At 46.5% G+C, this 27572-nt stretch overlaps 1 protein-coding gene across 3 annotated transcripts; it reads left to right on the top strand.

Moving 5' to 3' along the window:
- Positions 1-1044: 1044 nt before the first annotated feature.
- On the top strand, positions 1045-27572 carry LOC115331699 (nuclear protein localization protein 4 homolog). 3 transcript variants are annotated; one of them, XM_029993901.4, is made up of 13 exons: positions 1045-1265; positions 1407-1487; positions 1617-1732; positions 4565-4786; positions 7836-7884; positions 7951-8039; positions 10961-11105; positions 13750-13908; positions 15565-15723; positions 21051-21338; positions 24815-25123; positions 25628-25739; positions 27109-27572. In XM_029993901.4, the coding sequence occupies exons 1-13, from the start codon at positions 1263-1265 to the stop codon at positions 27222-27224; spliced, it is 1848 nt and encodes a 615-aa protein (XP_029849761.1). In that variant the 5' UTR covers positions 1045-1262; the 3' UTR covers positions 27225-27572. The 3 variants fall into 3 exon arrangements, with proteins under 3 accessions (XP_029849761.1, XP_040355758.1, XP_029849760.1); XM_040499824.2 differs by having other exon boundaries at positions 1100-1265; positions 7836-8039; XM_029993900.3 differs by lacking the exon at positions 1045-1265 and having other exon boundaries at positions 1392-1487.

Below are 27572 nucleotides of genomic sequence, written 5' to 3'. Positions count from 1 at the left end.
ATACAGCGTTAAGGAAAGAAGTGGGCTGAAGTTTGGTGGATACTTACTTGGAATTGCTACCCTTTATCTCTGAATAGACTATTTCCGTAAATCTGTCACCGTGCACGTTGCATTCCAGGAACCTGTGGGCCAGGAGGGGGGAGTGGATTTTGCTTCCCACTGACTCCCACAATGCATCACGTGGCATTATGCCGCGCTGAGGCTCTGAGTTTTGAAACGAGTCCATTGATCAATTAAATTTAGTACTTCCTTGCCTGTGATGCAAGCTGGAGGGAGAAATTGCTGAAGTATCTTTCTAAAATAGCCTTCTGCAATGTGTTCAGGTGTTCAGCATTTGTTTGAATTCTATTGCAAAGCTTTGATAAATTGTCTTATGCCGAGTCAATAATGATTCAGTGGCAGGAAGGAGGAGGAATAAACTTTATTATAACTTGAGGAGACGAAAGCTTGTGGGTCGTCCCCCAGGTGGGGGCTGCCTCAGTCCAGGATGCCATGGTCCCACGCTGCCAGTCTGGCCCTGTTCACCAGTCGGGACCGGTCCTCGGGTTTTGAGCTGGTCAGCTGGTCCTCCCACTGCTCCGCGGTTGGTCGGAAAATTGGGGGTATGAAAGTGTTGTGCTTGCACTCCCATACCATATGGTAGAAAGTAGAAAAAAAAAAAAAGATTCAAAGGGGTTTTAATGTTATCTCTAAGACGACTTGAAGGCGCAAGCCCAAGCGCCGATGCATGAAGGACAGACACATGCTTTACTTTAATTCAATTAAATTAAATTCCTCTTAATTTCATTGCCTCTAATTCGCCTGAGTGGTCACGTAAACGTTTTGGTACCTTTCGTGTCGACGACGTGTTTTCGCTCGGGAGCTTTAAAGGCCGAGTAAACGATGCGACATACAAGCAGCGAGTTTGAAAGTTCAAATACCCAAGGTAAATAAATCTGAAAAAATAAATTCGTTAAGTTTTATAACTTCACCATCGCGCTCACGTCGAACTAAATCCAAGGTAGTTTCGGTTTTTAGCATATGGCCGGCCGCACGCTCCATCATAGTGATGGCCGCTAGGGAGCGGTGTCGGCGGCGTGTGCGGCTCAATTTGCGACCTGCGTTCGAGATTAAGACAAGATGGCCGCAGCTACCAACTTCAGCCGGACTAGAAAAAATGAAATTCATCGCGTTTGTTTCATTCATTGAATGACCGCTTCACTGCCACCGTCGAAACTGAACCTCACTTTCAGAAGAACGGACTCAGCCACGAACGGTCCAAAATGGTGAGCCACTTTCCGTGCAATCCTGTCAGACCAGCATCGTTTGTCCAACCTTGGGACGTGTTGGGGGGGAAAAAAAAATATCTCAACTTGCGCTGAGTCACCACCAAAACATTGAGCACTTTTTCCATGTTTCCTCCTCAGATTCTTCGCGTACAGTCGCCCGACGGGACCAAGAGGGTGGAATGCGACTCCAGTGACAGCACGGCCCTGCTTTATGATAAGGTGATCGGCGTATTTGCTCTTCGCTAACGTAGTTTTCGCCCTCAACGATCGGCGCCACCCGTAGCTCCGTGCCGGCATCCGTTGTATTTTTATTCATAAGAGCTTTGCGCGTTGTTTTGATCTCCGCAGATCCAAAGTGCCTTCAACTTGCCTAGCGTCTTCTGTTTCGCGATCTACAAATGCCGCGACAAATCCAAGCCGATACCGTCGCAAGAGCGCAAGCATCTCTCGGTGTACAGTCTCAAGTAAGTCCAAGTACCTATTTTTCTTTTTCTTTCCGAATTACTTATTGTTTTGTTAGAAATTTGACGCCTATTTTGACCCGAGTCTTGATCACGACATGGAAACCCTAATCGTTACCGGTCTGTACATCAGCCGAGTCGACTTAGACAAATTTCCCTGGCGGGGAACTTTCGGTAGGTTCTTACATGTAATATGCGCTCAGCAATTCAACAAATTTCGCGACGTGTTGTTTTGTCTATTTTTTTGTCGGGAATATTTTATTACTTTGCTGCCAAGTCAACGATAGGTTGGGAAAGGTTTTTGTCCTAAGAGAAGCTATTTGCATAAGATCAGGCAAATTTTTGTGTGCCAGGAATCTAAGCATGCTTCAGTTATTACCGAATTATAAAGATAAAGTTCTGAAACTATGCTAGGTTCAGCTTGAGCATTGAGTATCAGTTTATACAACAAATGCTCTGTTGTGTGACCCAAAGGGGAGTTTTGACAACTGGTACCATACCTTACGCATCGTAATTTTTACGCAGTGTGTAGCGTTACGTCCGACGGAACTCGAAATAACAATTAAAGTTACTTCTGACCGAACTCCAAATAATCAGTAAAGTTAAGTCGAACGGAACCCTAAATAAAAGTTAAAGTTACGTCCTGTGTAACCTACGCTTATGTTTCGCTTTACGGCCGATACATGACGTAAATACAAAAATATTGTGATTATTGCGTTAAGTACGATGCAGCATTTGTGAATCGGTTAAAATCTCAACTCTATCCACGATTCTCAGAAAGCGTCGCAAGACATCGTCTTAAAGGGAGGAAAAAAAAAAAGTGTCTTAAAGAAAGGGAAAATACGAGAAAGGAAAAAAAAGTAATGTGACGGGCATTTTCATTTTGAGTGCCGTCGGACGTAACTCGAAATTTTGGGGTAAAGTTACGTCGGACGTTAATATAGTTTTTATTTTGAGTTGCATCGGACATAACTTTAATTTTCACATTGAGTTACGTCGGACGTAACTCGAAACCTTGGGGTAAAGTTACGTCGGACGTAACTCTAATTTTTATCCTGGGTTTCGTCTAACGTAACGCTAGACACTGTAATTTTTACACCATCAAAGTCACAATTTTTTTTAGGAGTGTTACAAGACAAATGTTGGTGCCCCTGTAGCTTGTTTCACTCTACTATGTGAGCAAAGCAGGAGTTAGGCGCACAAGCATTTTGGCCTGAATGACACTTGCACTGCATGAGTGTGCGCGCTTGGCAGGGCCACTATAAGCTCAGAGCCCGCTCTTGTGGCTTCTCTTGTGCCTGCACCAGGGTGGTAAAGTACCCAGGTACAAGTAATTGGAAATTGGTATCTATGTACTTTTGTTGTACCTGAGGTACAAACCCAGGTGCTTTCATTTCTCGGTATCTGTATCCTAGGTACATTTTCTAGTAACTTGTTACTAAGTGCAGTTACTTTTTACATGTATTTTTCTATTCACTTCGTCGAAATGGTAGGAACTGTAAATCTTGAATTGTTAACACACTACCATGTGCCGTGATTAACGTTGGGTTGGGTACGACCTGGGAGGCACCGACTTGATGGAACGACGTTTTAATGAATGAAGCCCCGCCCATATTGTTTTATCGGTTGACACTTTAGCGAATGGCGATGTTCATTTGAGCAAATGGTGGATTAGTGATGCCGTTTTAGCAACACAAATTTATTGGATTGCTTTGGAACTCTGTTTATTGAAAATAGCGACCTGATCCTTTCATCTCAAACCGAAATTGATTTCATTGCATGTTTGAAGCTCCTCTGACAGCTATACAGGGGAGGAGATAACTCGAAAGATGTGCACAGGTTTTGTTAAAGCCCCTGTATCTGGGAAAAGTGGCGCATTCTCTTCCTTCCTCCTAAACTGCGATTGAAGATGTCAGATAAACACTTCGAGGAGGTCCTAATTCTAAAGTCAAATAGAGCACTTAAGGGAAAAAGATAATGTGTCCTGGAATGCTCATGTGAATGCAATTTTCCTCCTCACGCTTACACCAACAAGGCACATTTATTGAACTTGTTTTTGTTTGTATCATTAGTATAAAAAGCTTTACTTCCAATATATTCCAACAAATTTGGGGGAAATAAGTGAAGTATCCTAGGAGTAACTGTACCTGTACCTAGGTACATTTTTAAGCAAGTACCTAGGAACCTTTTCATGTGGGTAACTGTATCTTAGGTACATTTTTGAAGTAACTTTTACAACCCTGGCTTGCACCTAAAATGAAACGAAGTATTGTGTGATTAGCAAGGCCACGTCCCATTCAAGACAGATTTACAAACATTTTACGTATAATTAGGCCATAGATTTTCCTGTGTTTATTTATAAGGGAAATCAGTGAATGGTTTTCTATATTTATTTATTTTTAAGATATCGGTGTATTTTCGTGATCTGCTTTGAACGAATGCTAAAAACTAATTCGTGGCATTAAAAACACATGAAAACCTAAGAATTCTGGTCAAAGAGCTAGGACGTTTTTTTGGTTTTGACCAAAAAAACGTCCTAGCTGGAGCAAAAATTTAATGAAATCGGTGTCTTTCGATTTGAACAGGTTTTGTATTTTTAACACATTCAAACGTTTAACAATGTTTTTTTTTTTTAAATTGCTTTTATAGTTTTTATATTGACGAATGTTTTTGTGTGTTTTTCTGACGAAACTGGAAAGTCCTTGGCCCACGTACAGCCTGTCACCGTGCATGGTTTTTGGCCCGCCGTATCAGTCGGGAACTGTGCTCATCCAGCCACGCGAAGTACCGACAAAATGCAGAGATGAACCGCGTTGCCACTTGTGACTGTCACAGGCACGGAGACATGCTGTACCTGGTATACACAGACCGGCTCACGAGCGACGGGGAGAAATCGACCAATCAGAATCAAATAGGCACCAAGCAATCGGATTCGGCGATGCCGGCGCAAGCGGCGGCAGCGGCGGGGCCGCCGACGTCTGGAGTTGTCGAGGACGAGGTGGATGTGTTCCTCAGCAAGCAGTCGGGCCTCATCGACCGTCCGCGTGATGAGAAGCTGTAAGTGCCTGCTACAGAATTTCTATAAATTGTTTGTAAAAGTTGTATAGAAACTGTAGCACCTTTGTTTGAGTTCTTTAAAATGTTTGCAGAAGTTCCATATAGCATTTCTGGGTGCATCGTTAGTTTAGCCCCGGTGTTACAGTACAAGCAACTTTGTCCAAATTACAAGCTAAAACCATACTTTTTGTGTAAGGCTTGTCAAGAAATTAGGCACTGGAGAAAATCAGCCATCTGCGTTAAGTCTTATTACTGAATCTTTTTGTACCCGTTCTGCCCATTGGGAAACACGGCTAAAGAGCCAAAGTACTCTCCTTATCTCGCCACCCCGCCGCTTCTTTAAGCTCTCTACGCACGATAAAGTCCGTCTGCTATAGTCACTGTCGCCATGGCAACGAAACGTTCCTACAAAAAAACGCGCGAACGCAGTGCCTGAAGCCAGCACCGGGAGACGCCATCTTTTGAAGGTCGTTTGCTGACATGAACCCGGCAACGCCAGCCAAAGTCAGACCTGCCTTTATGGAGGTCGACGCCGAAAACGGAGAGTGGTTGCCTGGCAAACCCTTGGCGATTCCGACGAGGCTTGGTACACGGTTGGGCCTGAGATCACGTTAAGGCTTCTCCGAGCAAAGCGTGGCGTGGCTGCATTGTGCGCGGTCGGCTGTAGATGGGTTCAGACGCTGCATTCGCGTGCGCTTATTGACATTCGGTGACCATATCAGACAGACTTTATTGTGCTGAAGGAGACAGTAGGGTGGCGTGATCAGGTAGGTAGTTGGGCTCTTTCGCGTTGCTTTGCAATGAACGGAACATGAACAAAAAGAGTTTGAGATAAGGACTAAATGCAGATGGCCGATTTTCTCCAGTGCCTACTATTTTTACGAGCCTAAAGGCTCGTAGACATTTGCGACCTCTTAGAACCAGGTGTCTCTTACAACAAGAGGACACACTGGCGCCACCTATTGGGTAGCAGTGTAAACTTGACGGTCTGGCATATTTTCTATTTCTCTCGCGCATTATACTTTCTTTCTTGTCTCGAAAAACTTCTGTTAATGCAAAATCTTTGCTCTTGTGAAACGCAGTTCCAGGGTCACCGCATAAATGGCACCAGCGTTCCAGTGTGTTCCCTCGTCCTAAGAAATTTTAAGAGGTTTTAACAGGTCTCGTCTCTTCCGGTCGTACTCAGTTGCAAGAGTGTGAACGAGCCTTTAAACGAGAAACATGTTTTTTTGGCCATCCGAGGGCTGGCTTTTATTCCCTGGAACATGGGGCTAAAGCATCAAACTGCCTATTTGTGAGTGCTGTTTGTGTGCAAGCATGATGCACTCATTTTTCTATGAGTTTCTATGAATGTTTGTAGGAGTTCTTTAGAACCTTTGCAGATGTGCTATGGGGCCTTTGTTGAAGTTCTATAGAACCTTTGTAGAAGCTCCATAGGACCTTTGTAGAAGTTCTGCAACACCTTTGAAGGAGTTGTACATCGTCTTTGAAGACGTTTGTAGAAGTTCTTTTGAACGTTTGTAAAAGTTATTTACAAAGTTTATCAAAGTTATGTAGAGTGTTGGTGGAAAGCCACCACATGTCCGGTTGACAGTAGAAGCTCTTTCAAACGTTTCTAAAAGTTATTTACAAAGTTTATCAAAGTTGTGTAGAGTGTTGGTGGAAAGCCACCACATGTCCGGTTTACCAGAGTGCAGCAGGACCTGTTGTTTTTAACCGAAACCTACTGTCTTTTTTCTTGAATATTCTGAAAGCAGCATTACAAAATAAAAAAGAAAATGAGCAATAGAAACACCAACATCTGTGAACGAAAGATAAAAAAAAATTGACCGCACCTCCACGTGGTGAATGATGTTGATTGGGGCGAAGCTCTGGTGGTGCTGATGATACTGATTTTGTTCATAGGTAGTGCTGATGGTGCTGAGTTCCGGGTTGCACTTCAACTTCATTAGCCATGCATGCAAAGTTTAGCGCGGTTATATACGCATTTGACCGCAGCGCCCTCTCCTGTATAGACGTTGAACGGCTACATGCAACGTTTTATCGATGACAGAAACCCCAGCTCTTGAGTTACTACCACATCTCAGAGCCCCTACTCGTCCCGCAATCATGGTCAAGTGGTTAAGGCGATGGACTAGAAATCCATTGGGGTCTCTCCGCACAGGTTCGAATCCTGTCGACTGCGCAAACATTTCTTTTTTTTTTAAGAAGACAGATGGGATGGCAATCGATGTGAGCACGGACGGCGGACAAGGCTAGACCCTAAAAACACGGCCTTACAAATAAGACACAGTCTTGTAGTCAGGTCATAAAGGCACCCGTTCACACACTTGTGACCGACTAGGACCGACTGAGATAAGACCGTTTCTAAGTCTCTTGTGACGGCATAGGACTGGATATGCTGCTGCAGAGCAGGTCCTAAGCCATCGCAAGAGGCTTAAGACCCGATCTTGTCTCAGCCTGTCCTACTCGGTTGCATCTGTGTGAACACGCCTTAAGCTAACATGCCACGTTTTGCTTTCCAAGCAACTGGTGCAGATAGTGTCGTGATTGGGATAAGTTGTGTGTGGGAGAGACTCGGTCCTTTTTCTTCATGTATAGTCAGGGACATTGGTTACCTTTCCAGAAGATCACACGAGGCCGCTTGGCGACCTCACGTTACACTGCACGGCGCAAGAAATTGTTGGGACGTGCCGATGTATGCTCAATCAGTTTGTGTGCTCCGTACATTCTGGAGGCAGCACAATCCCTTCTTTCTTACCTTTGCGAGTTCAGAATACAAAGAAAAATAGAATGAACGCTGTAACAAAGCCAATACGTCTCCAGTTTGTAATCGTCGTGCCCTTTGCATTCTAAAACTGCGACCGTACGTGCCACACACCGAGGGGACAACAGTAATTGAGGTTGCCAGGCCGAATTTCGAAAAGGTACTATGGCTGTGATGCGTCAGAAAGATGGTGCGGGTGCTGCATGTTTCCAGAACGGTCTACTGATACCTCCGTATGTAGTCTGTAGATAAAATAAGCAGCTGAGAGGTCTTTTTTCGCAGGTGCCACCACGGAACCAATGCCAAGTGTGTCCACTGCGCTCCACTCGAGGTCAGTGTCATTCGCCTGCCATTGGTGACAGTTGTTGCTCACCACCGCACGCTTTGTTCTCTGCAGCCATTCAACGAGGGTTACCTGCGGGAGCACAACATCAAGCACCTCTCCTTCCATTCCTACCTGCGCAAGATCACTGGTGGCCTCGACAAGTGAGCTGGAAAGATTTGCGGTTGTCGCCGGGATGTGATGGGTTATTATGGGAGCTCTACCACACTTTGCAGCCGTGTTAGTGCGAACACGTGATTGCCCGTTCTTCGTTTTTTTCTTTCGGTTTCTCTGAGAAATGGAAAGCTGCAAATTTGGCCGTTTGGTGGGACCATTTGGAATTGTAATTGAGAGCACTTTGATCCAAGTGATCTTCATAAATGCAGTGATGTGATTACTGTGTCATTTGTGCCAAACTGTGCCGTAGGGCTTACCCTGCTACATCCTGGTATGTTGCACCAAAAGTTAATTTCACTTTAATGATACTGAAAGTAAATAGCTTCGGCCTTGCGACTTAGCCGGATTGTTACAACGCGCTTGTGTGGGTTTTCGGAGCTTTCAATAATCGCCTCAAATAACATACTATTCGATTTGATTTTGCGTCAAACACTGACAAAGTTTTGCAATAATTTTCACGTTTATAGTCTGTTTGGGCGGGTTAGTTAATTTTGTTGAGTGTGCTTCTGACAGCACACTGGTGTACTGCAGTGAAGCGACAACCGCGGACTATACTTTGTTTCACCTTATGTTGTACCGCAGACAAGGCTAGAAGCGCGAGCTCATAGCGTTGGGAGCTACTTTTAACGCACGAGAGCTTGTGCCGCCGAGATGTGCCCTAGAGCAAGGAGCTCGCGCTTGTAGCCTCTCCTGCGGTACATCATAAGGTGAAACAGAGTATAGTCCTCGCAATTTTGTGTCTTGCTTCGCCGCAGCGCACCCCCATGCTAAGGGGAAAGCACTCCTCCAGAGCGAGATGTGGCGCAATTTCTGAATAAAACTTCGGCTTTTATGTACGATAGACTGCGATATCCTGGCGGCATCTTTTTCCAGTTCAAGATTTAGCAAAAAGATTTTTATGGACTCTTTTGTAGGGTTTATTTTTGTTTTTGTTTTTTATTTGAATTAATAATTGCAATTTGATTGTAACCTCTAGGACAGTGGTTCTCAACCCTTGATGTTTTGCGGACTCCTTGTGAATCGGCGGAGATGATGGAGAGCCCCGTTTGTGGTGAGGGGAAAGGTATAGGGTCATTATGATAATGATTTAATAAGTGCATATAACTAAGGGCTGGTGCAAAGTAGACTTCTCTCATTGACATACACACGAGAAAACTCGCCTGAAAATTGGAAATTTTATTCTCAGTCGGATAAAAGACAACTTTTACTGCCGGGCTTGACTGACGACGCAGGGTTTCGCAGGCCCTTAGAATGCCTTTGCGGACCCCCGTTTGAGAACCACTGCTTTAGAACTTGAAGGGAACATAAATTCAGGTGCTCAAAATCATTTTATTCTAACATTATTTCAGTGGGATTCCGTAGCTAAAGTGACCATTCACGGCAGTTTGTGCTGTCCTTCATCAGTCACCTTGTTACCGTGTCTGGTGCTTCTACACGCAACTAAACGGCTAGTTCTGTGTTTTAGGGAATTGCTCCTGCTGTGCAATCGATGCTAACAAAAGATTGCACACTAGTGAGAAGGCAAAGTAGACATTGCCTTTTAGTTGGACAGGCCAACACGTAAATCTTAACATAATATTTGCAGTGATATGAGTGAAAATGATAGTGTGTGCTTATGCTCCAAAAGCTCGTTTTGCTGCTCTAAAATGAACATTTGACTGCTCCAAGAGCTGCTCCAGAATGACTTAAACCAATCACGTCACTAAAATTGAGACCACTTTAGATTACAAGTGGAACCACCTTGACCACCAGGTGGTTTTATCGTGTTGTAGGTATAATCACTTTGGATTATAATGGAGACTACTTTGTAGTGATTTGTAAGTGGGACTAGTTAGGAATGGAGCTGGAACCACTTTGATCCAAATGATTTGTCAGTGGGATCACTTGAAATTGTAACGAGGACCAGTTTGATCCAAGCGCTTTGTAAGTGGCACCCCTTGAATCTACCTGGGACCACTTTGATTCGTGTAGTACTGTAGAACCACTAATGTTTGTGAGCCCCTAATTTTCGTGAATTTCGTGACTCGAAAACTGTGAACCTTAGGGGGCACGAGTATTTCTATTGTCTATAGAGGCGAATTCTAGCCTTTAGAATTAGCGAAAGTGAATGGGTGCAAATGTGTCCCCGCTGCTCCATTCTCGAAATTTGGGGCCTCAAAGATAATCGGTTTTACAATATATGTAAGTGGAACCATTTGGGATTGTAACAGTTACCATTTTGATCCATATGGTTTGTAAGTGGCACCACTGGGGTTTTTACCTGAGACCACTGGGGTTTTTACCTGAGACCACTTTGATTCATGTAATACAGTGCAATCCACTCATAACAACACCAGGTATAATGATATACTACTTAAAATGATCAGTTTATAGAGTTTTTAGACTAGAAATGCTCAGTTTCTAGTCCAGATGCAATGATAATCGGTTATAACAATTGAATTTTTGGGTTTCACATTGTTATAAGTAGATTGCACTGCATAGGTAAGTGGAATCACTTGGGATTGTAGCAGGAACCATTTTGATCCAGGACCATTTTTGATCTAAGTGATTTGCAAATGGGACTGCTTAGAATTGCAGCTGAGACCACCTTGATCCAAGTGATTTGCAACTGAGACCACTTGGAATTGGAACTAGTTTGATCTAAGTTGTCCCATGTGGCCACAAGTGGGACTGATCCCATACTTCGTTTCACCTTACGACTAACCGCAGCGGATGCCACGGGAGAGGGGGTGCTGCGACAGGCGGAAAGCGTATCGCGCATCACGTTCGCGGAGCCGGATTGGTCGAGACGGCTTGTGACTTCCGTCGCGGCCAACGAAAGGTGGAACAAAGTGCAGCACGAGTTTGGACACCCGTTTGGGCTTGCGCCCTGCCCCACGTGATGGCCCGTCTTTCGTTCTCCGTACAGGGGCAAGTTTGCGGCCTTGGAGAACATCAGCTGCCAGTTGCGTCCGGGGTGCAAGGGTCACGCCCCCTGGCCGCAGGGCATCTGCACCAAGTGCCAGCCCAACGCGCTTACCTTGAACCGCCAGGTCTACCGGCACGTGGACATGGTGACTGGTTTTGTTCTCTGCGCGTGGGACGCGTTGTTAAAGAGGACCGTGGCGGTCGGTGGGTGTGTGTCTGGACGGAGACACACAGGCATGGGGACGCAACCGCCAGGCAGTGCATTGTTTGGGTGAGCAGATGTGCGATTAGAGCCGTTTCGTCCATTATCCGATTCGCCCACGAGCAGAAACTTGGCTTTGGCAATAGTGTGCGAGCACAGAGGCAGGCTGCGGGTATTGTTCAAGAAGCGTCTTATTGCTTCCTGTCTAGAAGACGGAGTATGGTGGAAAACCGTAAGCTTTCGATACTCGATAAATGCCGTCTGTGTATTAACTGATTTTGGAACGTCACTGTGCCGTTCTGCAGTTAACGCAGGGAATAGGCTGACATAATTTCAGTGCTTAAACTGCATATATTTTGTAGCGTGAGCTACACTGGCCGAAGTTGAGCAGTTTCGCGTGGCTTCTGGAGAGCCGTGCTGCGCATGCGCGAGGAGCAGTGACGTGACGCGTGTCAGTTTCCGATGCACGCGCCGCCTGCATGCACCCGCTCGAGATCATGGCTCGCGCTGTCCGGTTGTTCTGCGCAGCAGCTTGGTTTCTCTATACATAACAACGTGGCGCACAGCTTAACTCATTGGATCTCGAGGTAGTCACATAATGTATATACCATGTGTGTGTCATTGAAGCAGCAGTAAGCATGATCAAGCTAATCCTAGACAACCAGGAAAGCTAAGAATAACCAGCTGAGCCTAGGCTTACGCTACGTATATCCTGGCATAGCCGAGCTAAGCCACTGCAATTTTTTTGTTTTCTTGGTAACTGTCCTTTTGTTACATTTCCTATACTGCTGACAATACCAAGAGCGGTATTGACACTGCGTCGATAAACTAATCTTCTTTAGAAACTGATTATTCGCTCCTTTTTTTTTTTGTATATCGCCATATATATACTGTAAAGTTACGAAAGAACGCCCACGCAAAAGTAAGAGATAAATGATGAAAAACATGGGGTGGGCTATCTTTGGGGACGCCACATCAAAATTATAAAAAAATCAGCTACAAACCATGTGATGCGGGAACTGATACCGCAGTTCGCGGACACCGCAAATTCGTGTTTCACGGTGCGATAAACACGCAGGAATTCGCTACAATCTCCTGTGTCACGGGAAAGGATACCGCAGGTTGCGTACGCAGCAGATTTGCGTTTCACGGTGCGAAGGACCTGCGGAAATCCACCGAAAACTCGCATCTCACGGGAACGAATACCGCAGATTGCAAACTCAGCAGATGCAAGTTTTATGGTGCAATAAACACGCGGGAACCCGCTACAAACTTGCCTGTCACGGGAACCGATACCGCGTGCTCAGATCGCGGACTAATTGGCAGAAATCCGCTACAAACTCGTGTGTTACGAGAACAAATACCGCGGATTGCGAACGCAGCAGAATCGTATTTCACCATGCAATATACATGCAGGACCAGCTCGCGTGGGATCCAGATCGTGGACATATACGCGGGAATCCTCTAAAAACTTTATGTCACGGGAACAGGCACCTCAGACTGCGGACGCAGCAGATTCGCATTTCACAGTGCAACATACACGTGGGAACAACTCGCGTGTTACGGGAGCCGATATCGCGTGTGCAGATCGCGGACAAAAACGCGGTAACCCTCTATGAGCTCACGTGTCAGACGTGCCGGTACAGCAAATTGCGTGGTTGATGCGATTCCCGTCTGACGTTGCGTGACGTCCGACGAGAGTCGGGGGGTGGGCGATGTTTCAGAATTTTTATGTCGCAGATATTTAGCCAGAAAAACGAAATGGACGATCTCTCGGGGGCAGGCGTTCTCTCGGAACTTTACGGTAGGTTCTAATGCTGTAAAAAAAAATGTTGCTTTGCCGTGTCCGTCATGACACGACAGAAACCAGGGTCACTGCGGCCAGCTTGCAATCATGGTCAAATAGTCGTAAACGAAGCCGCAAACATGACTGCAGTGGTCAGTTTGCAGCCATGTCAAGCAGTCATGCAACAAGACAGTGACCAATCTGTGTTCATGATCAAACAGTCGTGTAACTTTCCAATCACAGTACTTTTACAAGAGGACCGTCAAACTAGAGGACATCTATCTGTGCACTTTGGTCTGCCACCGTGTCATAATTACACATACAGGGGAAGACATCATATTGTGTGACACAAAAACCTGGAACTCACTTAGATGTTCACATAACTGTAGCCAGACACTAAAAATGCACATTATATTTTAATAACGTTTGCTTTCTTAAATCACCTTCACCCTCATAACCATCCTCACAGTTTAATAAAATTGGTATGGCTTTTATGATTGTATAAGTCTTGTTGTATATATGTTTCATTTTGAAGCATTTCCTCCTAGTCTCTAAATCTGCGTCTCTCACTCTATGCCTTAGACGCCCCTGTTGTTAATAGACCCAAACTAGCCGACTGCCTATGGGTCAGTCTGTTTTTTCAGTGTCGCATATGTTCATCTAGCTGATAATAAGCAAATGGAATTAAATTGAATGAGGATAGTGACCAGTTTGTGGTCATGGTCAAACCGTCGCAGAGAAAAGCAGTGTGCAGCCTGCTGAGCGCTTTCGCAGGCTGACAGAGGTGCGGCGTGCAACGCAGGTGATGTTTGAGAATGCCTCGCTGGTGGAGCACTTCCTGGACTTCTGGCGGGAGACGATGCACCAGCGGGTGGGCTTCCTATACGGACGCTACCAGCCCCACAAGGACGTGCCCCTGGGCATACGAGCCATCGTGGCGGCCATCTACGAGCCCCCTCAGGTACGACATTTGTCTCGGGCATCGTTTCGGTCAAAGTGTCTCTTCAGCCAGTGTCTCTTCACCTAGTGTGACTCTTTGTCCAAGGTTGCTCTTTGGCCAAAGTGGCTCTTCGCATAAAGTGTCTCTTCGGCCAAAGTGTCCCTTCGGCACAAGCCTCAGTTTGGCTGGAAGTTAAAGGGAAGCTGAGGCACTTTTAGGTTATCGGGGCAGGGGCAGGGGTAGTGGTAGCGCAGATTGTATTGCGTGTTGCTTTACGCTGATGTTCCACAAAGGCACTTGGTACGCATTTCGTGTCCCAACGGCGCAAACATCGTTGTGCGTCATCGAGCCAGCCATATAACACATTTTGTGTTAACCGCCGGCCACATAACACATTCTGCTTTGAAAGTCTGAATCTAGAGCAACCTGCTATAGCTTTTTGTGTCTGGAATTCGGTTATTGCACTGCAATCCGGCAGAGTTTAGCGTAATCTACTTCTATCTTGGAGCAAATGGGCAGCAATTGCCGCAGGGCAATTACCGCAGGGCGTTTTGGACACAATTGAAAGGTGAGCAAATGTCACCCGACACCGTTAATGACATCGCTTCTCAAAGATTTATTGCGGCAGCCGTCTATAGCCAGTAATGCCAGCGGGTCGGCAGTGTGCGATCATCATTGTTACCAAATGTGTTGCCTAGGCAACAACAGTGAAGAAAGTATGCTGCGGAGGAGAGAAGGGAACGCAGCCGGTGCAGCAGCGCCACTGCGCTAGAATGCAATGCAGCTCACTGGTAACAGCACGCACTTCATGCGATCGTAGAGGAATGGGACTGCACAGGTGGCAACTCGCGTAGGCACACTTCATAAACTTCCGGTAGGCGGATCGGGTATGTCCAAAGAGTAGGTTCCAACAACGCTGTTCATTATACGGCCAGATGCCACTGAAGCATGAAGATCATTCAAACGGGAGGTATGTGGTTTGCGTTTCAAACTCTGTGCTAGGAGTTGTTCTACATGGTGCAAATGTATGATACGTTGGGAAAATACCACGGCTACCTCTGCCGCTTCATTGGTAGGATATGGCAATGGGCCTATCAATTTTTTCTTCCTCTGTTTTTCCTTTGCGCTCAGTGGGCAGCTGGGAACGGAGCTAGGGTGAATTTTTCATTTGCGATCACGTCACTCCTGCTGCTACCATTAGAAAAAAAAAAATCTTTACACACATTATTTTTAGCCTGCCTACACCCAGACACTCTCAACCTTTTAGAATATGAAAACCACCTCAGCTTCTTTTGAACTGGAAGGACCATTTAGCAAATTGGTGTATACTTTATTGTGTTGCTTGTATGTTGCTCATACTTTGTTTGTATGTTGCATGTTGGCAGTGCATTGTTTGTATTTTACACATACCTTGTTTTGCACTATCGTGGACAAAATGAGCCAAAACAGTCCTTTGTGCTTCTTTGGTGTACCTGCCAGTTTTTCAGAGAGCTGTGGTTTGAACTAACAGATGAATGCAAAGTCGGGGTCACATGCATTGAATTATTTGACAAATGTTGAGAGGTTGTAGAGCTTGTGGGAACCGCAAACGGACAAAAAGGCCGGATTGGATGTTTCAGCTTGTATTGTTCGCGGGGTACATTGTTTTCACGTAGTTTCTGCGTCGTTGGCATGCAGGAAAGCACGCCGGATTCGGTGCGCCTGTTGCCGGACGACAAGGAGAAACTTGTGGACGAGCTGGCGTCCAGGCTAGGACTTGTCCGGGTGGGCTGGATCTTCACGGACCTTGTAGCAGAGGACCTCCAGAAGGGCACGGTCAAGCACCTACGCAACATTGTCAGTGCCACATTTCGTGTCTTGTTTAGCTTGTTTACTATGAGGCTACTTAGTATTTCTTTTGTTCGAGCTAATTGGTGTTCAGGACCAGTTGTTGATGCACACTGAACGTAGAACAGTCGTTGGTTTCTGTTTGTACCCAATGTGTCTTGCGGCCAAAGAAAATGGATCGATGGTGCTTGAACTTTTCTTTATAAACTATAGCTTGCTTCATTTTATGTACAACTGAAGCTAAAAACATGAGCATGTTGTCCTGAACGAGTGCATCTGCTCGCACGGGCACTGAAAGCCCGGAGCTCGGTAGCTTCTGCTGCTCTTGCATTTAAAGGGAAACGGAATCTAGGTACCTTCTTTTTTGTCGTTTTGGCAGAAATTGAAGCCTAAAGCATCTGTTCTACGTGCAACAAAATGTTTTTATTTTTATCTGGTCACCCGTAATTAAGTGCCCTGCGAACTTTAGAAGTAAAAGTTCAACATTGTGTTTTTTTTTTTAATTACTATGGTCATTTATTAAACCTTTTTTGTGGCCTATAAACTAAACATGCATTCAAATGAATCGTCCTGTGTTTAACAGGGCTGCAGTAGTTTTAGTGTTGCAGAATTGCTGCGCTGGATTCCGCAGATCCAAAAAACCTGTTTCACTTTTTGAAAATTTGATTTGTCAGAGGCCTACCTTAGAGGGGCACTGCCACATCAAAATCATATTTTAGGCACTGCCACATCAAAATCATATTTTATTTTATTATCCGAAACGATTGAAAATGATGCCGGGACATTGGCCTCAAAATTCGAAACTTGGGAATTCAGTATTTCTGAATTAAAAAAGCAATTTCCAAATGTCAAATTTGAAGTTCCCGCGCGATCCGCGCCAGTGCAGGGAGTCAAATTTTGCGGTCTCCTGCGACTCGACTTTCTTTCTGACCTCCGCTCCACGCTGTGAAGCAAAGCGCCCGGAGGAGGTGTCCAGGAGGGACAGAAGGGTGCCGCCACGGGAAAAAACCGGTTTCTTCCCCGACTCACCGATAAGCCTCTGCTCGAGCACCGCCAAGTTTTCCGAGGGAGGACAAAAATCCAGGAAGCGACATAACACCGAAATCTGATTTTTGGTATTTCAAAAAGAAACTGCTCCGACTTCACTCAACAAGATTAACAATTTAATCAAACGTTTCGTCTCCCATCCGGGAAACATCGTCAGTGAAACCTACAAGCAGGAAGTCAGGATAATGGACTACTTAGGACAGGGCAAGTAACAATACCCTATTTGAGAGGTGTTTCTGAGTCTATTCGCAGGGCCCTCGCCCCTCTGAATATCCGCACTGCTTTCAAACCCCATCGTAAACTATGCGACCTCATTTCTAAACCTAAAGATGACACCCCCCCAGAGTCCCAGTGCGGTGTTGTGTATAAAGTGGAGTGTCTAAACTGTGACGTATCCTACATTGGGGAGACAGGCCGGAAGCGCTGCACTCGCCTAAACGAACACAAAAGGGACGTAGCGAAGGCCACGCATGCGACAAGAGCGAAGACGGAACTCGTAGACCATTGTTGGACTACGGGTCACTGTTTCGACTTTGAGAATGCGTCCACTCTGGCGCGCGAACAAAGGTGGGGTCCACGCAGGTTCGTGGAATCATGGTTCATCCGAAGTGACTCATCAGCTTGCAATTCCAACCGCGGCCCCCTCCCCGATGTGTACGCGGACTTGCTTAAATAGGACTGTTGAAGTTTTTTCCCTCATTCCTGCTTGTAGGTTTCACTGACGATGTTTCCCGGATGGGAGACGAAACGTTTGATTAAATTGTTAATCTTGTTGAGTAAAGTCGGAGCAGTTTTTTTTATCATTATGATTCCCGGCTTTTGGAATATTTTTGCATTCAAAAAGAAAGGCCGTAGTGAGTTCGCAATTGCATTAGAAAACATGTTTTACGACTGCCGTTATTAAATGTTATGGAAATGTCGCCTACAAAGCTTCTAAATTTCCTGATTTTTGACGTCACCAATCAAAAGAAGCAAGGAGGTGAGCGCGGGAGATATAAACACCAAAAATAAAAAAGCGCGCGCGCGGGAAATTTTTTTTTGTGATGTGGTTTTTTTTGCGTGTCTATGACTAACTTGCATCGTTTTAGACAATTAAAAAAGAATTCGACCTTTGGGGTGTCAGTGCCCCTTTAAAGAAATGCTGTTTTATATATTTCAAAGAGAATGAACAACTTTGAAATAGAGAAAACACGCTTACAACATCATTAGTATGGGAATACGTTAAAATCTGCAACAAAGCGGTCAGTTGAACCGGTTGGTCCATCTTGAAGTTCTTTTACGTACAGTTTTTCCTCGTTAAACGAAATCGCTTTTTTAGAATTATCGCTTTTATCGAAGTTCAACATGGTCCGGACCGAAATGCACGCATTTTTAACTGAATTATTTTAAGTGTATCGGGGGCCGACCATGCTTATTTTGAAGGCTACGGTGCCGAAAGCACACAAGCCTACACAAAGTAAACACGAAGTGACGTCGGAGAGGCACCTCAGAAAATGCCGACGACTGCGGAGACGCGAAACATTTCACGGCTGCTTCGAAACAAAGTGGAGTGCAGCGGCGGTGACAGTCTTGTTGCAATGCCTGGAGCAGTTCGAAGAGGACTAATGCCTGGATGAAATTATCAGCAAACTCTACTTAATTATTTTTTTACTCGGTTAAGCTGCCATGAGATGTTCATAACCAAGGTCTGTTTCATTAAATATACGATCACAGCGTTCCGCAGTGATTCCATCCACCTCCAAGGCTGCTGGCACTGTTCCTCTGGCTCCGTCACTTTTATCAAATTAGCACTTATATAAAAAAGATTTGCCGTCCCGTTGACTTCCTTATAATGAGGGATTAGTGTATTTTAAAAGTGCCTTGTGTTATGCAATCTGTCTCTCTCTGTCTCTCTGTCCCTGTGTTTTTTTATGCATTTTTTTTTTATAAACCTTAAAATTTGATGTTGGCATTACAGGCACACTGCAACCTCCATTTATCACAAAAATGAATTGCGATAAGGTTGACGTGCCGGTGCAGCAGTTTAAGATAATCGTGTACATGGATAATGTAGCGGAAATACTGCTGTGGTAGGGTACTTCTGTCTTGTCGATTTCACTACAGAGAGGTTGCACCACTTCTCTTGGCTGCACGCACAGTGACACTATTAGCACCAATTTTGCTGTTTTTACTTTCAAATTTAATGGATGCCATAAGAACTTCCAGTGTTGCAAAAGTTGTCATGTTTAAGGCAGTAACCCAAGTGGTATATCTTTATTGTCACGTTCCTGCTAACAGTGTCGCTCAACGTATGTTGCCTTCCTTTGAGAACAAGCCTCGCCGGCATGCTCTATGAGTGCAGTGGAACTTCATTGATACATTCCCGGTTTTTGCGTTCTCCCGGCTATTACGTTCCGAAGCATTGGTCCCGTCAAGTTCCCGTAGGAACGCGTGTATCAATTTCCTGCTTAGTGAGTTTGCTTTCCCGGTCCTTACGTCCAAAAATCCGCCGACATAGCGCCAACGACGCCGGCAGATTCACACAAAGGACCAATTCACGGATGGGTGCATCACGTGACGACAGGTCCACGGATCGTCCGCCTCCCAAGTGCATTCACAGATAAGGGACGGTGAGGATCGACCGAACTGTTCCACAGTGGCACTGTCATCCAAGAGCCAATGCAACGTTTGCCGCCATGGTTGCGGTGCTGTCGCAATAATACGAAAGAGAATTGTTGCGTGCTGCTGCTGGATACTACACGTGACAGAACACTGCGAGAGGCTCGGTGTGAAGCGCCACTGGTTTTACTAACCCAAGGCATAATGCAGGTGCGGTCACGCTCGAGGAGGGTCGGAGTAGAAGCGACAGAATCCCGGACTTGCGAAGGGGCGTTTGTCCAGGTCCTCGTCCCCGCGTGCAACACTTCAAGGCACCACGGGCGCAAAATTGTCCTGCCCAACCTCGTGTGTCTTGGTCTTGCCGGATAAAAGGCTGGATGGATGTGCAGGATGGAGCGCAGCGGGCCAGACGAGTCTCGAAGGGAGCTTCTCGGCAGGGACCCGTAGGAGTGCTGGAACTTGCAGTGCTTCAGCCAGGAACAGTTCCCGCAGCTTTCTTGGTGCACAGAACCAAAAATCACGCAACAAAACGAACCAGCGAGCAAACGGAACGGCCAAGACAAGGCAATGCTTAATCTTTGTGTTGCTTGTCAAAAAAAAAACAAAAAAAAAGGTGCGCGGATGTCAGATAAAACGCCTTTCGAGTCATTCCCCGTTAAAAATTCGTGAAAAAGCTAGGACCGAGAAAGCCGAGCACCTTTTCACTCTTACTTTTTTTACCTCAAACATATCTAATCTGGCAACCACCTTCTTTTTTAATGCAAAGTTGGTGCATTATTGTGCTTTGCTCTGTTTTTGTTCATTTGCTGGTTCGTGTTGTCGCGCGGTTCTTGGTTCCACACGTGAGAGAAGCTGTAAGAACTTGACATGGCTGATGCACTGCAGGTTCTAGTACTCCTCGGAGTCTGTGTAAAGAAGCTTCCATTGAAACTTGTCTGCCACTCCGCTATCTCTCCTGCATGTGCACTACAGTCTGTCGTCCAGCAAGACCCATTTGTGGTCTTAATGTTCCGAAGTGTCGCACACAACTGCGCGGGGACAAGCCGATGAGGACATCGGCAAACACCTCTCCACAAGAACGGGACTCCGTCGCTCGCCTACATTTCAGTAGCAAAAACGCCAGGTGAAAATTGCGAGCTTTTCTTGAATGTATTTGAGTTTGTGCCAGCGGACATTTACAAATATTTTCTGGACGTATTTGAGATCGCGCCTTCACACTTTTACGGTATGTTTATTTCAGTTTACACCTAAGAATGTTCGCAAACTTTTCCTGAGCCAATTTGAGTTCATGCGTCTGAATCTTTGCGTAAAATAAATTGTTTAGTGAGAGTTGCTACTGTCTCACCTCTAGCGCCCCCAAATAGTGTTCTCGTTCCTCACGTTTTCCCGTATCGTTTGTTTTATTTCCTCGGTCCCCTGAAGAGCGTATCAACGAGGCTCTGCCGTACCTTCTTTCTTGAGTTCCGACGCAAAGCGCCGGCCTACGAGTCTCCAGGTGGCAAGTTTGAATCCCTGTCGAGGTGCCCGTAACCCGACAGAAGCTTGTTGCGGAGAAGCCAACGCGTAACCGGTACTTCGGTTGCACATCAAAGATCCCTGGGTGGTGGAAATTAATCCTCAGTTCTCCGCTGGGGCGTGCCAGATGCCCTTCGTTGGTGTGGCACGTGAAAACGATCTCTGGATGTCCGCAGGAGTCGTGCTTCCTGAGCGCCCAAGAGTGCATCATGGCGGGCCACTTCCAGAACAGCCACCCGAGCCCGTGCCGGCTCTCGCCCGACGGCTACTTCGGCTCCAAGTTCGTCACCGTCTGCGTCACGGGCGACAAGGAGCAGCGGGTGCACATGGAGGGGTACCAGGTGTCGAATCAGTGCATGGCGCTGGTGCGGGACAACTGCCTGCTGCCCACCAAGGACGCCCCCGAGCTGGGCTATGTCCGGGAGTCCTCCAGCGCCCAGTACGTGCCGGACGTCTTCTACAAGGTGGGTGGTGTTCTTCACCCCACTCCTTCCCCCCGGCACAAAGGCAGCACTTGCGTCACGTGAAAGTTGAAGTACCGAAATTTCCTGCGTGACTAATGAAGGCCGCCGTGGGGTGTGGATTGGAGACGAATCCTGCTTCAGTGTTTGACTTTGACTTCGGTGAGGACACGAGTCAGCAGAACACCGACGCAGCATTTGTGTGTAATCTTCTGTGTCTTTAGGGCTTTCTTTACTTGGGGGTGTTGGCAGAGGGTGGAAAAACCGGCCAAGGAGCAGGCTCGTCTGCGGTCGATCGCAGAGAGGCCGTGAACCCCGAATGTGGCGAAACGGGAAATTTAGGCACTCCTTTGGTCTAAAGCCCGAGCATGGCATATGCAGAATGCGTTGGTAATATCTGCGTAAATGTGTGCGGCGTGAGGTCACAGTGCCAAGTCTCGGTGTCACGTGGCACAATGTGATTCTCACAAGTTCGTATATAATTTTTACTTCCTATATACCGTATTTACTCGCACAATGAACGCGCTCGTGTAATGAACGCACCCCCCAAGTTGGCTCTCAAAATTTCGACTTTTTTTTTCACTCGCGTAATCAACGCACCCCCAACTCGGACGTCAAAATTTTAGTCCCCTCCCTCCACGCGCGCGAAATGTACGCACTTTTCTATCCTGATGCAGCGAGGTCGCGAATGCATGGCCAGCATGGGCGAACAAAAGGCGTTAAAAAAATTCGCAAAGATCCAACGGAAGCAAGAGAAAAAAAAACAACTGCAGAAGCGCTCTAAAGCGAACGAAATAGCTTGCGAAAGACGGCAAAGAGAAAAAAAAACAAAAAAACACGGAACTAAGAGAAAACAAAAACAAAAAAAAGCTTTTTGTCTCTTCTTTTTTTTTTTTTTTTGCACAGCGCAGATTGGTTACCGGGGGTCGCGCGCCGCGCTCAAGGAGGTAAGAAAGAGGAGCGGAGAAGCCCTCTAAGCAAACGAAACAACTTGCGAAAGACGGCAAAAAAAAAAAAAAAAAAAGATTTTTTTTTTTTTGTGCACAGCGCACTTTGGTTACTCTCGCAAGGAGACAAGAAAGATAAGCGGAGAGCCCTCGTCTAAGCAACGCCTAAGCAAACAAAACAACTTGCGAAAGGCGGCAAAAAAAATTAAAAAAAAAAACCAAGGAATTAAGAGAAAAAGAAAACAAAGCAGTTTTTTTTTTGCACAGCTTAGTTTGGTTACGGGGTCGGACGCTGCGCGCAAAGAGATAAGAAGTTACTTCGATTTTTCAGAATAAAAGGTCCGTTCATTATGGGAGTAAATACGGACGCAAAAATTTTACTTCGCGTAATGAACGCCCCCCCCCCCCCCCCCCCCAACTTTGCATCGATTTTTCGGAAAAAAAAAGTGCGTTCATTCTGCGAGTAAATACGGTAAACAAAGGACGGCGGACCCAGCGTTTGGTCAATGCCCTGGTGGTTCCTTGCTGACGAATGGGACTCAACACGGAGTTTTTGAACAAAGGAGTTTAATTAAAAATAATGCTTTGAATATGAGAAAACTAAATAAAAAGCTCACAAGCAGCGAGTTGCATTCACAAACAAGTTGCTACAGTTACATGAAAGCCTCCCCCGCCTGCACCTGACTTGCTGCCTGTTGCACCTCCCCTTACACTGCGTCTCTCTCAATGGTGTTCCCAGTAAACCCCCGAAACATTGCATAAAAACAAGAACAAAGCAAGAATACATGCCCAAAAAAATACTTTCAGCCTTTGCACTTTGGCGAAGAAGGAGGACCAGCGAAGCTGTATTATGGTGGGAATGAAGTAATGGTCGGCTGCAAGTCGGCAAGCCAGAGTGGAAAGGTTGCCGCCATCTATGAGCAACGGCGGCGACCAGACAACCGGCAAGCTGGTTGTCTTGTTGTCACTGTCGCTCATAGATGGCGGTAGCTGCCTGGAGTGTTGTGTTGACATTTGTTTGCTGGCGGACACAATCCTGGGGAAACTAGCCCTTAAAGGGATACTACAACAAAATTTCGGTGCTCATTTTTTGGTCTATATGTGTTAAAAAAAGCAGCATCACATCGAACACACCAATATCTTGTTAAAAAAGTCACAAAAAGTAATTTTAAAATGAATTAAATGATTAGCAAAGAGCACCTGGTGGATGTCGCTAATGCCTCGTTTGTAATGCCCGTCTAGGAATCTTGACAGCTAGTGACGGAGGTTGTCTCGTCTCCGGCCACGACGAGAGAAGAGGGGCAGGAGGAACTCCCCTCTTCCCGAGAATGCCTTTTGTGTGTCGCAGAAGTCGCTATTGTCCCCCTACAAGATTACAGAAGATTAACCCGTCCCTCAAAATTCGTACAAAAGCAGCCACTTCGGTGGCTGGAACGACTAGGCCATCCTCTCGACGTCAGCCTCGCCGTAGCTTTACTCGTCTTGAGACGACCTACGTCACGATTGCGTTGGATGTCACGTGGTCTCCGCTGGGTCTTCTCCGAGCGCTTGCAAGAGTGGGCCGTTTATAGCGGAAAATACAGCCATCAGGTTCAAAATACAAACGTGCGATTGTCGTTTACGGATATTGTGGATCGTATTCAACCTATTTTTGAACACGACGGGAATATTTCAAATTTCGTTGAAGTATCCCTTTAACAGCTCCACTTTAAAAGTAGACAGCGTTTGTTCACTTGCGCGCCTCCGCACGTATGGAGGTCAGGTAACCCGGAGGAGCCACGGCTTCATCTTTCCATTCTTTGATGTAAAAAAAGACAAGACCTGTCGCTTGCCGCACGTCTACAAAAGACATGCCTATATTAACCGGTCGCAGCCGGATTTTGTGACGGTTATGTGACACTGATGTCGCACGACACGTCGTGCGACGTGGTCACATGACGGGGTGCCATATGACTGGATGTCACGTTGCAAGTAATGTCGTGGAATCTGTGTTCGCCTTTGTTAAAATGCATTATGTGTGTTAAAAACTGTCCGTCTCTGGCGTATCTTAGAGGTGCTCGAAATACATAGCAATTAAGGTGCCCTGTGACGTCATTGTTCACTTGACGTCATGTGACGTCAGTGTCATGTAACCATCAGGAAAACATGTTGTCATGTAACACCATGATGTCACAGCATCACATGACACCTCTGTCAAGTGAGGTAATGGTGCCATGTGACTCAAGTAAGCACATGACAACATGATATGACAGCATCACATGACACCATTGTGTCATGTGAAGTAATGGCATAATGTGGTTCAAGTAAGCACATGACACCAAGATGTCACGGTGTCATGTCACAATGTTATGTAACAACCTTTACGCTGATCACGTCATACGAAGACACATCATCACGGCATTCAAATGGTGACATCATGGCGAAAGTTCCGAAATGCCGATGGCTCTAAGATGCCAATGACGTCATAAAAGCTTAAACCCGTCCCATAAATGCGACGAGTTTAAAAACGTTGTGTCACACTCCCTCCCGCAGTACACGGACTCATACGGGAACGAGGTGGCTCAGCTGGCGCGCCCCCTGCCCATCGAGTACCTGCTGGTGGACGTGCCAGTGTCCACCCCGGTGGAGCCCCAGCACACCTTCTGCGGGGGCCTGGCTGGACGGAGGCGCTTCCCCGTGGAGAACCGCCTGCTCGAGGGACACATCCAGGACCTGCCCGCCGTGGGGGCGCACCTGGCGCAGTTCGTGGCGCAGGGGGGAGGGGCCGAAGGGGCCCTGGAGGCCTTCTCTGACTTCCACCTGCTACTCTACCTGGCCTCCCTGGACATCGTGCCCCTCAAGGTAGCCGGCTAAACCCGCTTAGAAGACAAGGCCGCCAGCGACTTTCCCCCCCCAATTGTCGTGGCCAGGGAATCCAACCAATCCAAGGGGCTCATTGCGGAGAAGGCACCGTGTAGCGGAGTTTTCGGTTGCGCAACAAAAGATCCCTGGGCGGTCAAAATGAATCCCAAGTCCTCGGCCGGGGCGTACCAGGTGCCCTTCGTTGGTTCGGCACGTAAAACACCCAGATTTGTCGTTGTTAGCTGTCGTCTCTTCTCGGATACTGTCGCTAGGTGCACACTTGCGAGACAGTATCTAGGCTATACACCGCTCGTGTGCTTGTGTGCGTGACACACAAGCACACGAGCGAGGGGTTCCCATGCGTGGCCGTCGCATGCTCGGCCCACGTTCTCGCTTATGAACGACACCCGCTCCGTAAAAAGTTGCAAGATTTTGCGTGCGTACTGTGGCGAAGAGCTGCGGATTTTTTGTTTCGCCCTTGAGATGCCGGTTGTTTTGGCGCAGGACACGATGGCTCCCCTCCTGGAGGCGGTGAGGACCCAGAACCGGGAGATGGCGCAGCAGTGGACCACCAACGAGCACTGGCAGACCTTTGAACAGATCCTGGCGTCCCAAGGTGGGGAGGACGACTTTTGGGCTGTCTCGCCTCATTTGCATTTTAAAGACGCGTCCTCTTTGGGCAGGTTCACGCAGTTGCATCTGGTTGCGGCCGAGTTCGTTGTGCAACCGTGTGATCTCTCACGACGAGAGGACGCCCCAACACCGCCTGTTGGGCGCCCATGGATGTTCGAGATTTACACGTGTTTCTTATTTTTTCACTAGTTCCTGGGCCACCTTGTGAATTGCACCGGCGTCCATGCGTGTTCTCCCGTCGTGAAAGATTGCCCTTTTTCCCTTTTGCAGCCACGGCACTTTTGTGTGACACCTGCTACTCTGAGGAGTGAGCCTTTTGGGTGCCTTGAATTGAAGCAGTACTCCGGCCGTTTTGTGAGCTACCTAAACAAATCGCATTTTCTGAATATCCGGACTTTAGTCTTCACGGTATGTTATTTATTTTATCAAAATTCAAAAATAGCTGTTGAGAAAGCCGTAAATGAAGACGATGCTTGAACTCAACGCTCAAATTTTGGCGCGCTCTCCAGGGGTGTTACGTTTTCTCATGCTTTTCTTTGAGTGAGCTTTTAAGCATTCTTTCGCCGCCATCAAACATCTTGTAGTCTGTTGGGAACATGGCTTACTGCCCACTTTGTACCATTTCTGTCGTCACAATTTAGTGTTGCCAGCAGGGGCTCTTGGTTTAGGAAACGCGATGAGAATGCAATTAAAAAATGCAATAGCCTCGCTTTTTTTTTTTGCACGATATTTGGGAGACTGGTACAGCCATGTCTGTTTGTTTGTCGAGCCAATTTTGAGGCAAATCAGGAATTGTAGAATAATCGCTGGAGTAGCTCTTTAAACTCGGAATGATGGGAAAAAAAGTAAATCTTTCAAGTGACTACGTCCAGGGTTGAGTGATTTTTAGGAGTTGGTATCCAGTGAGGCAACCTTTTTTGCTAGTTCAAAAGTCTCTGAAAGTGTGGGTATCTTTTTTTTTTTTTTTTTTTTTAGAATTTTAGGGTATAGGGCATAATTAAGCTCCCAATTTGGTAGATTCGGAATCTTAACGGAAATAAACTCCGACAAACACCGAATTGTCACAACAAAATTAACTCTGAAAACACAGAATCCAGCATCTGGCGACATAGTTTATACAGTTGAACCTCGATTTAACGAAGTCACTGGGACCTGCTAATTATTTCGTTAAATCGGGAACTTCTTAAAAAAGAGGAAGGGAGACCTCGCACATAGGCTGCACGGGGAATCGGAATTTGTTCGTAAAATCAGGTTTCGTTAAATCGAGGTTCAACTGTATCAGATTTTATGAGAATCCCGGAAGGCAAGTTTGAGTGCAAAGCGGCCAACCCTTGGTGACTCGATGCCTCCAGGTCCGGGCGGAGAGCAGAGGGAAGGGGGTGCCTCAAGTTCGTGGACCTGCCAGCACTGCACGTTCCTCAACGGCGGAACCAGCAACGTGTGCGACATGTGCGGGCTGCCACAGTAGCCGCCGGACGCTCGGACGCCATACCCACTTTTTTTTTTTGCGAGGCGTGCAGTTCGACGGTCTTGGTCTTCATGGAAACGGGCCGCCGTTGCGTCTGCTTTTGCATCGCACCGAACTCGTCTGCATACCGCCCAGTGGATGACACTGCTCTGGCCCAACAATTACAACCTCTCCTTCTTGTGTTTTTTTTTTAAATGAAGGGGGTTAAGGACGTCGTTCGAAAAAGGGGCGAACCTAATTTATTTGTGGATCCCCATGGCTTTTCTTCCCCACAATTCTGCACTTTATTGTTTTTTGCCAAGTTTGGAAAGTGATTGCTGCTTTCGAGAAAATACAGCATTGGGCGAA

This window comes from Ixodes scapularis, unplaced genomic scaffold (assembly GCF_016920785.2).
Source record: "Ixodes scapularis isolate PalLabHiFi unplaced genomic scaffold, ASM1692078v2 PGA_scaffold6__148_contigs__length_123643588, whole genome shotgun sequence".
Classification (NCBI taxonomy): domain Eukaryota; kingdom Metazoa; phylum Arthropoda; class Arachnida; order Ixodida; family Ixodidae; genus Ixodes; species Ixodes scapularis.
Note: the sequence above shows the minus strand (reverse complement) of the source record. Positions and strands in the feature narration are given on the sequence as shown.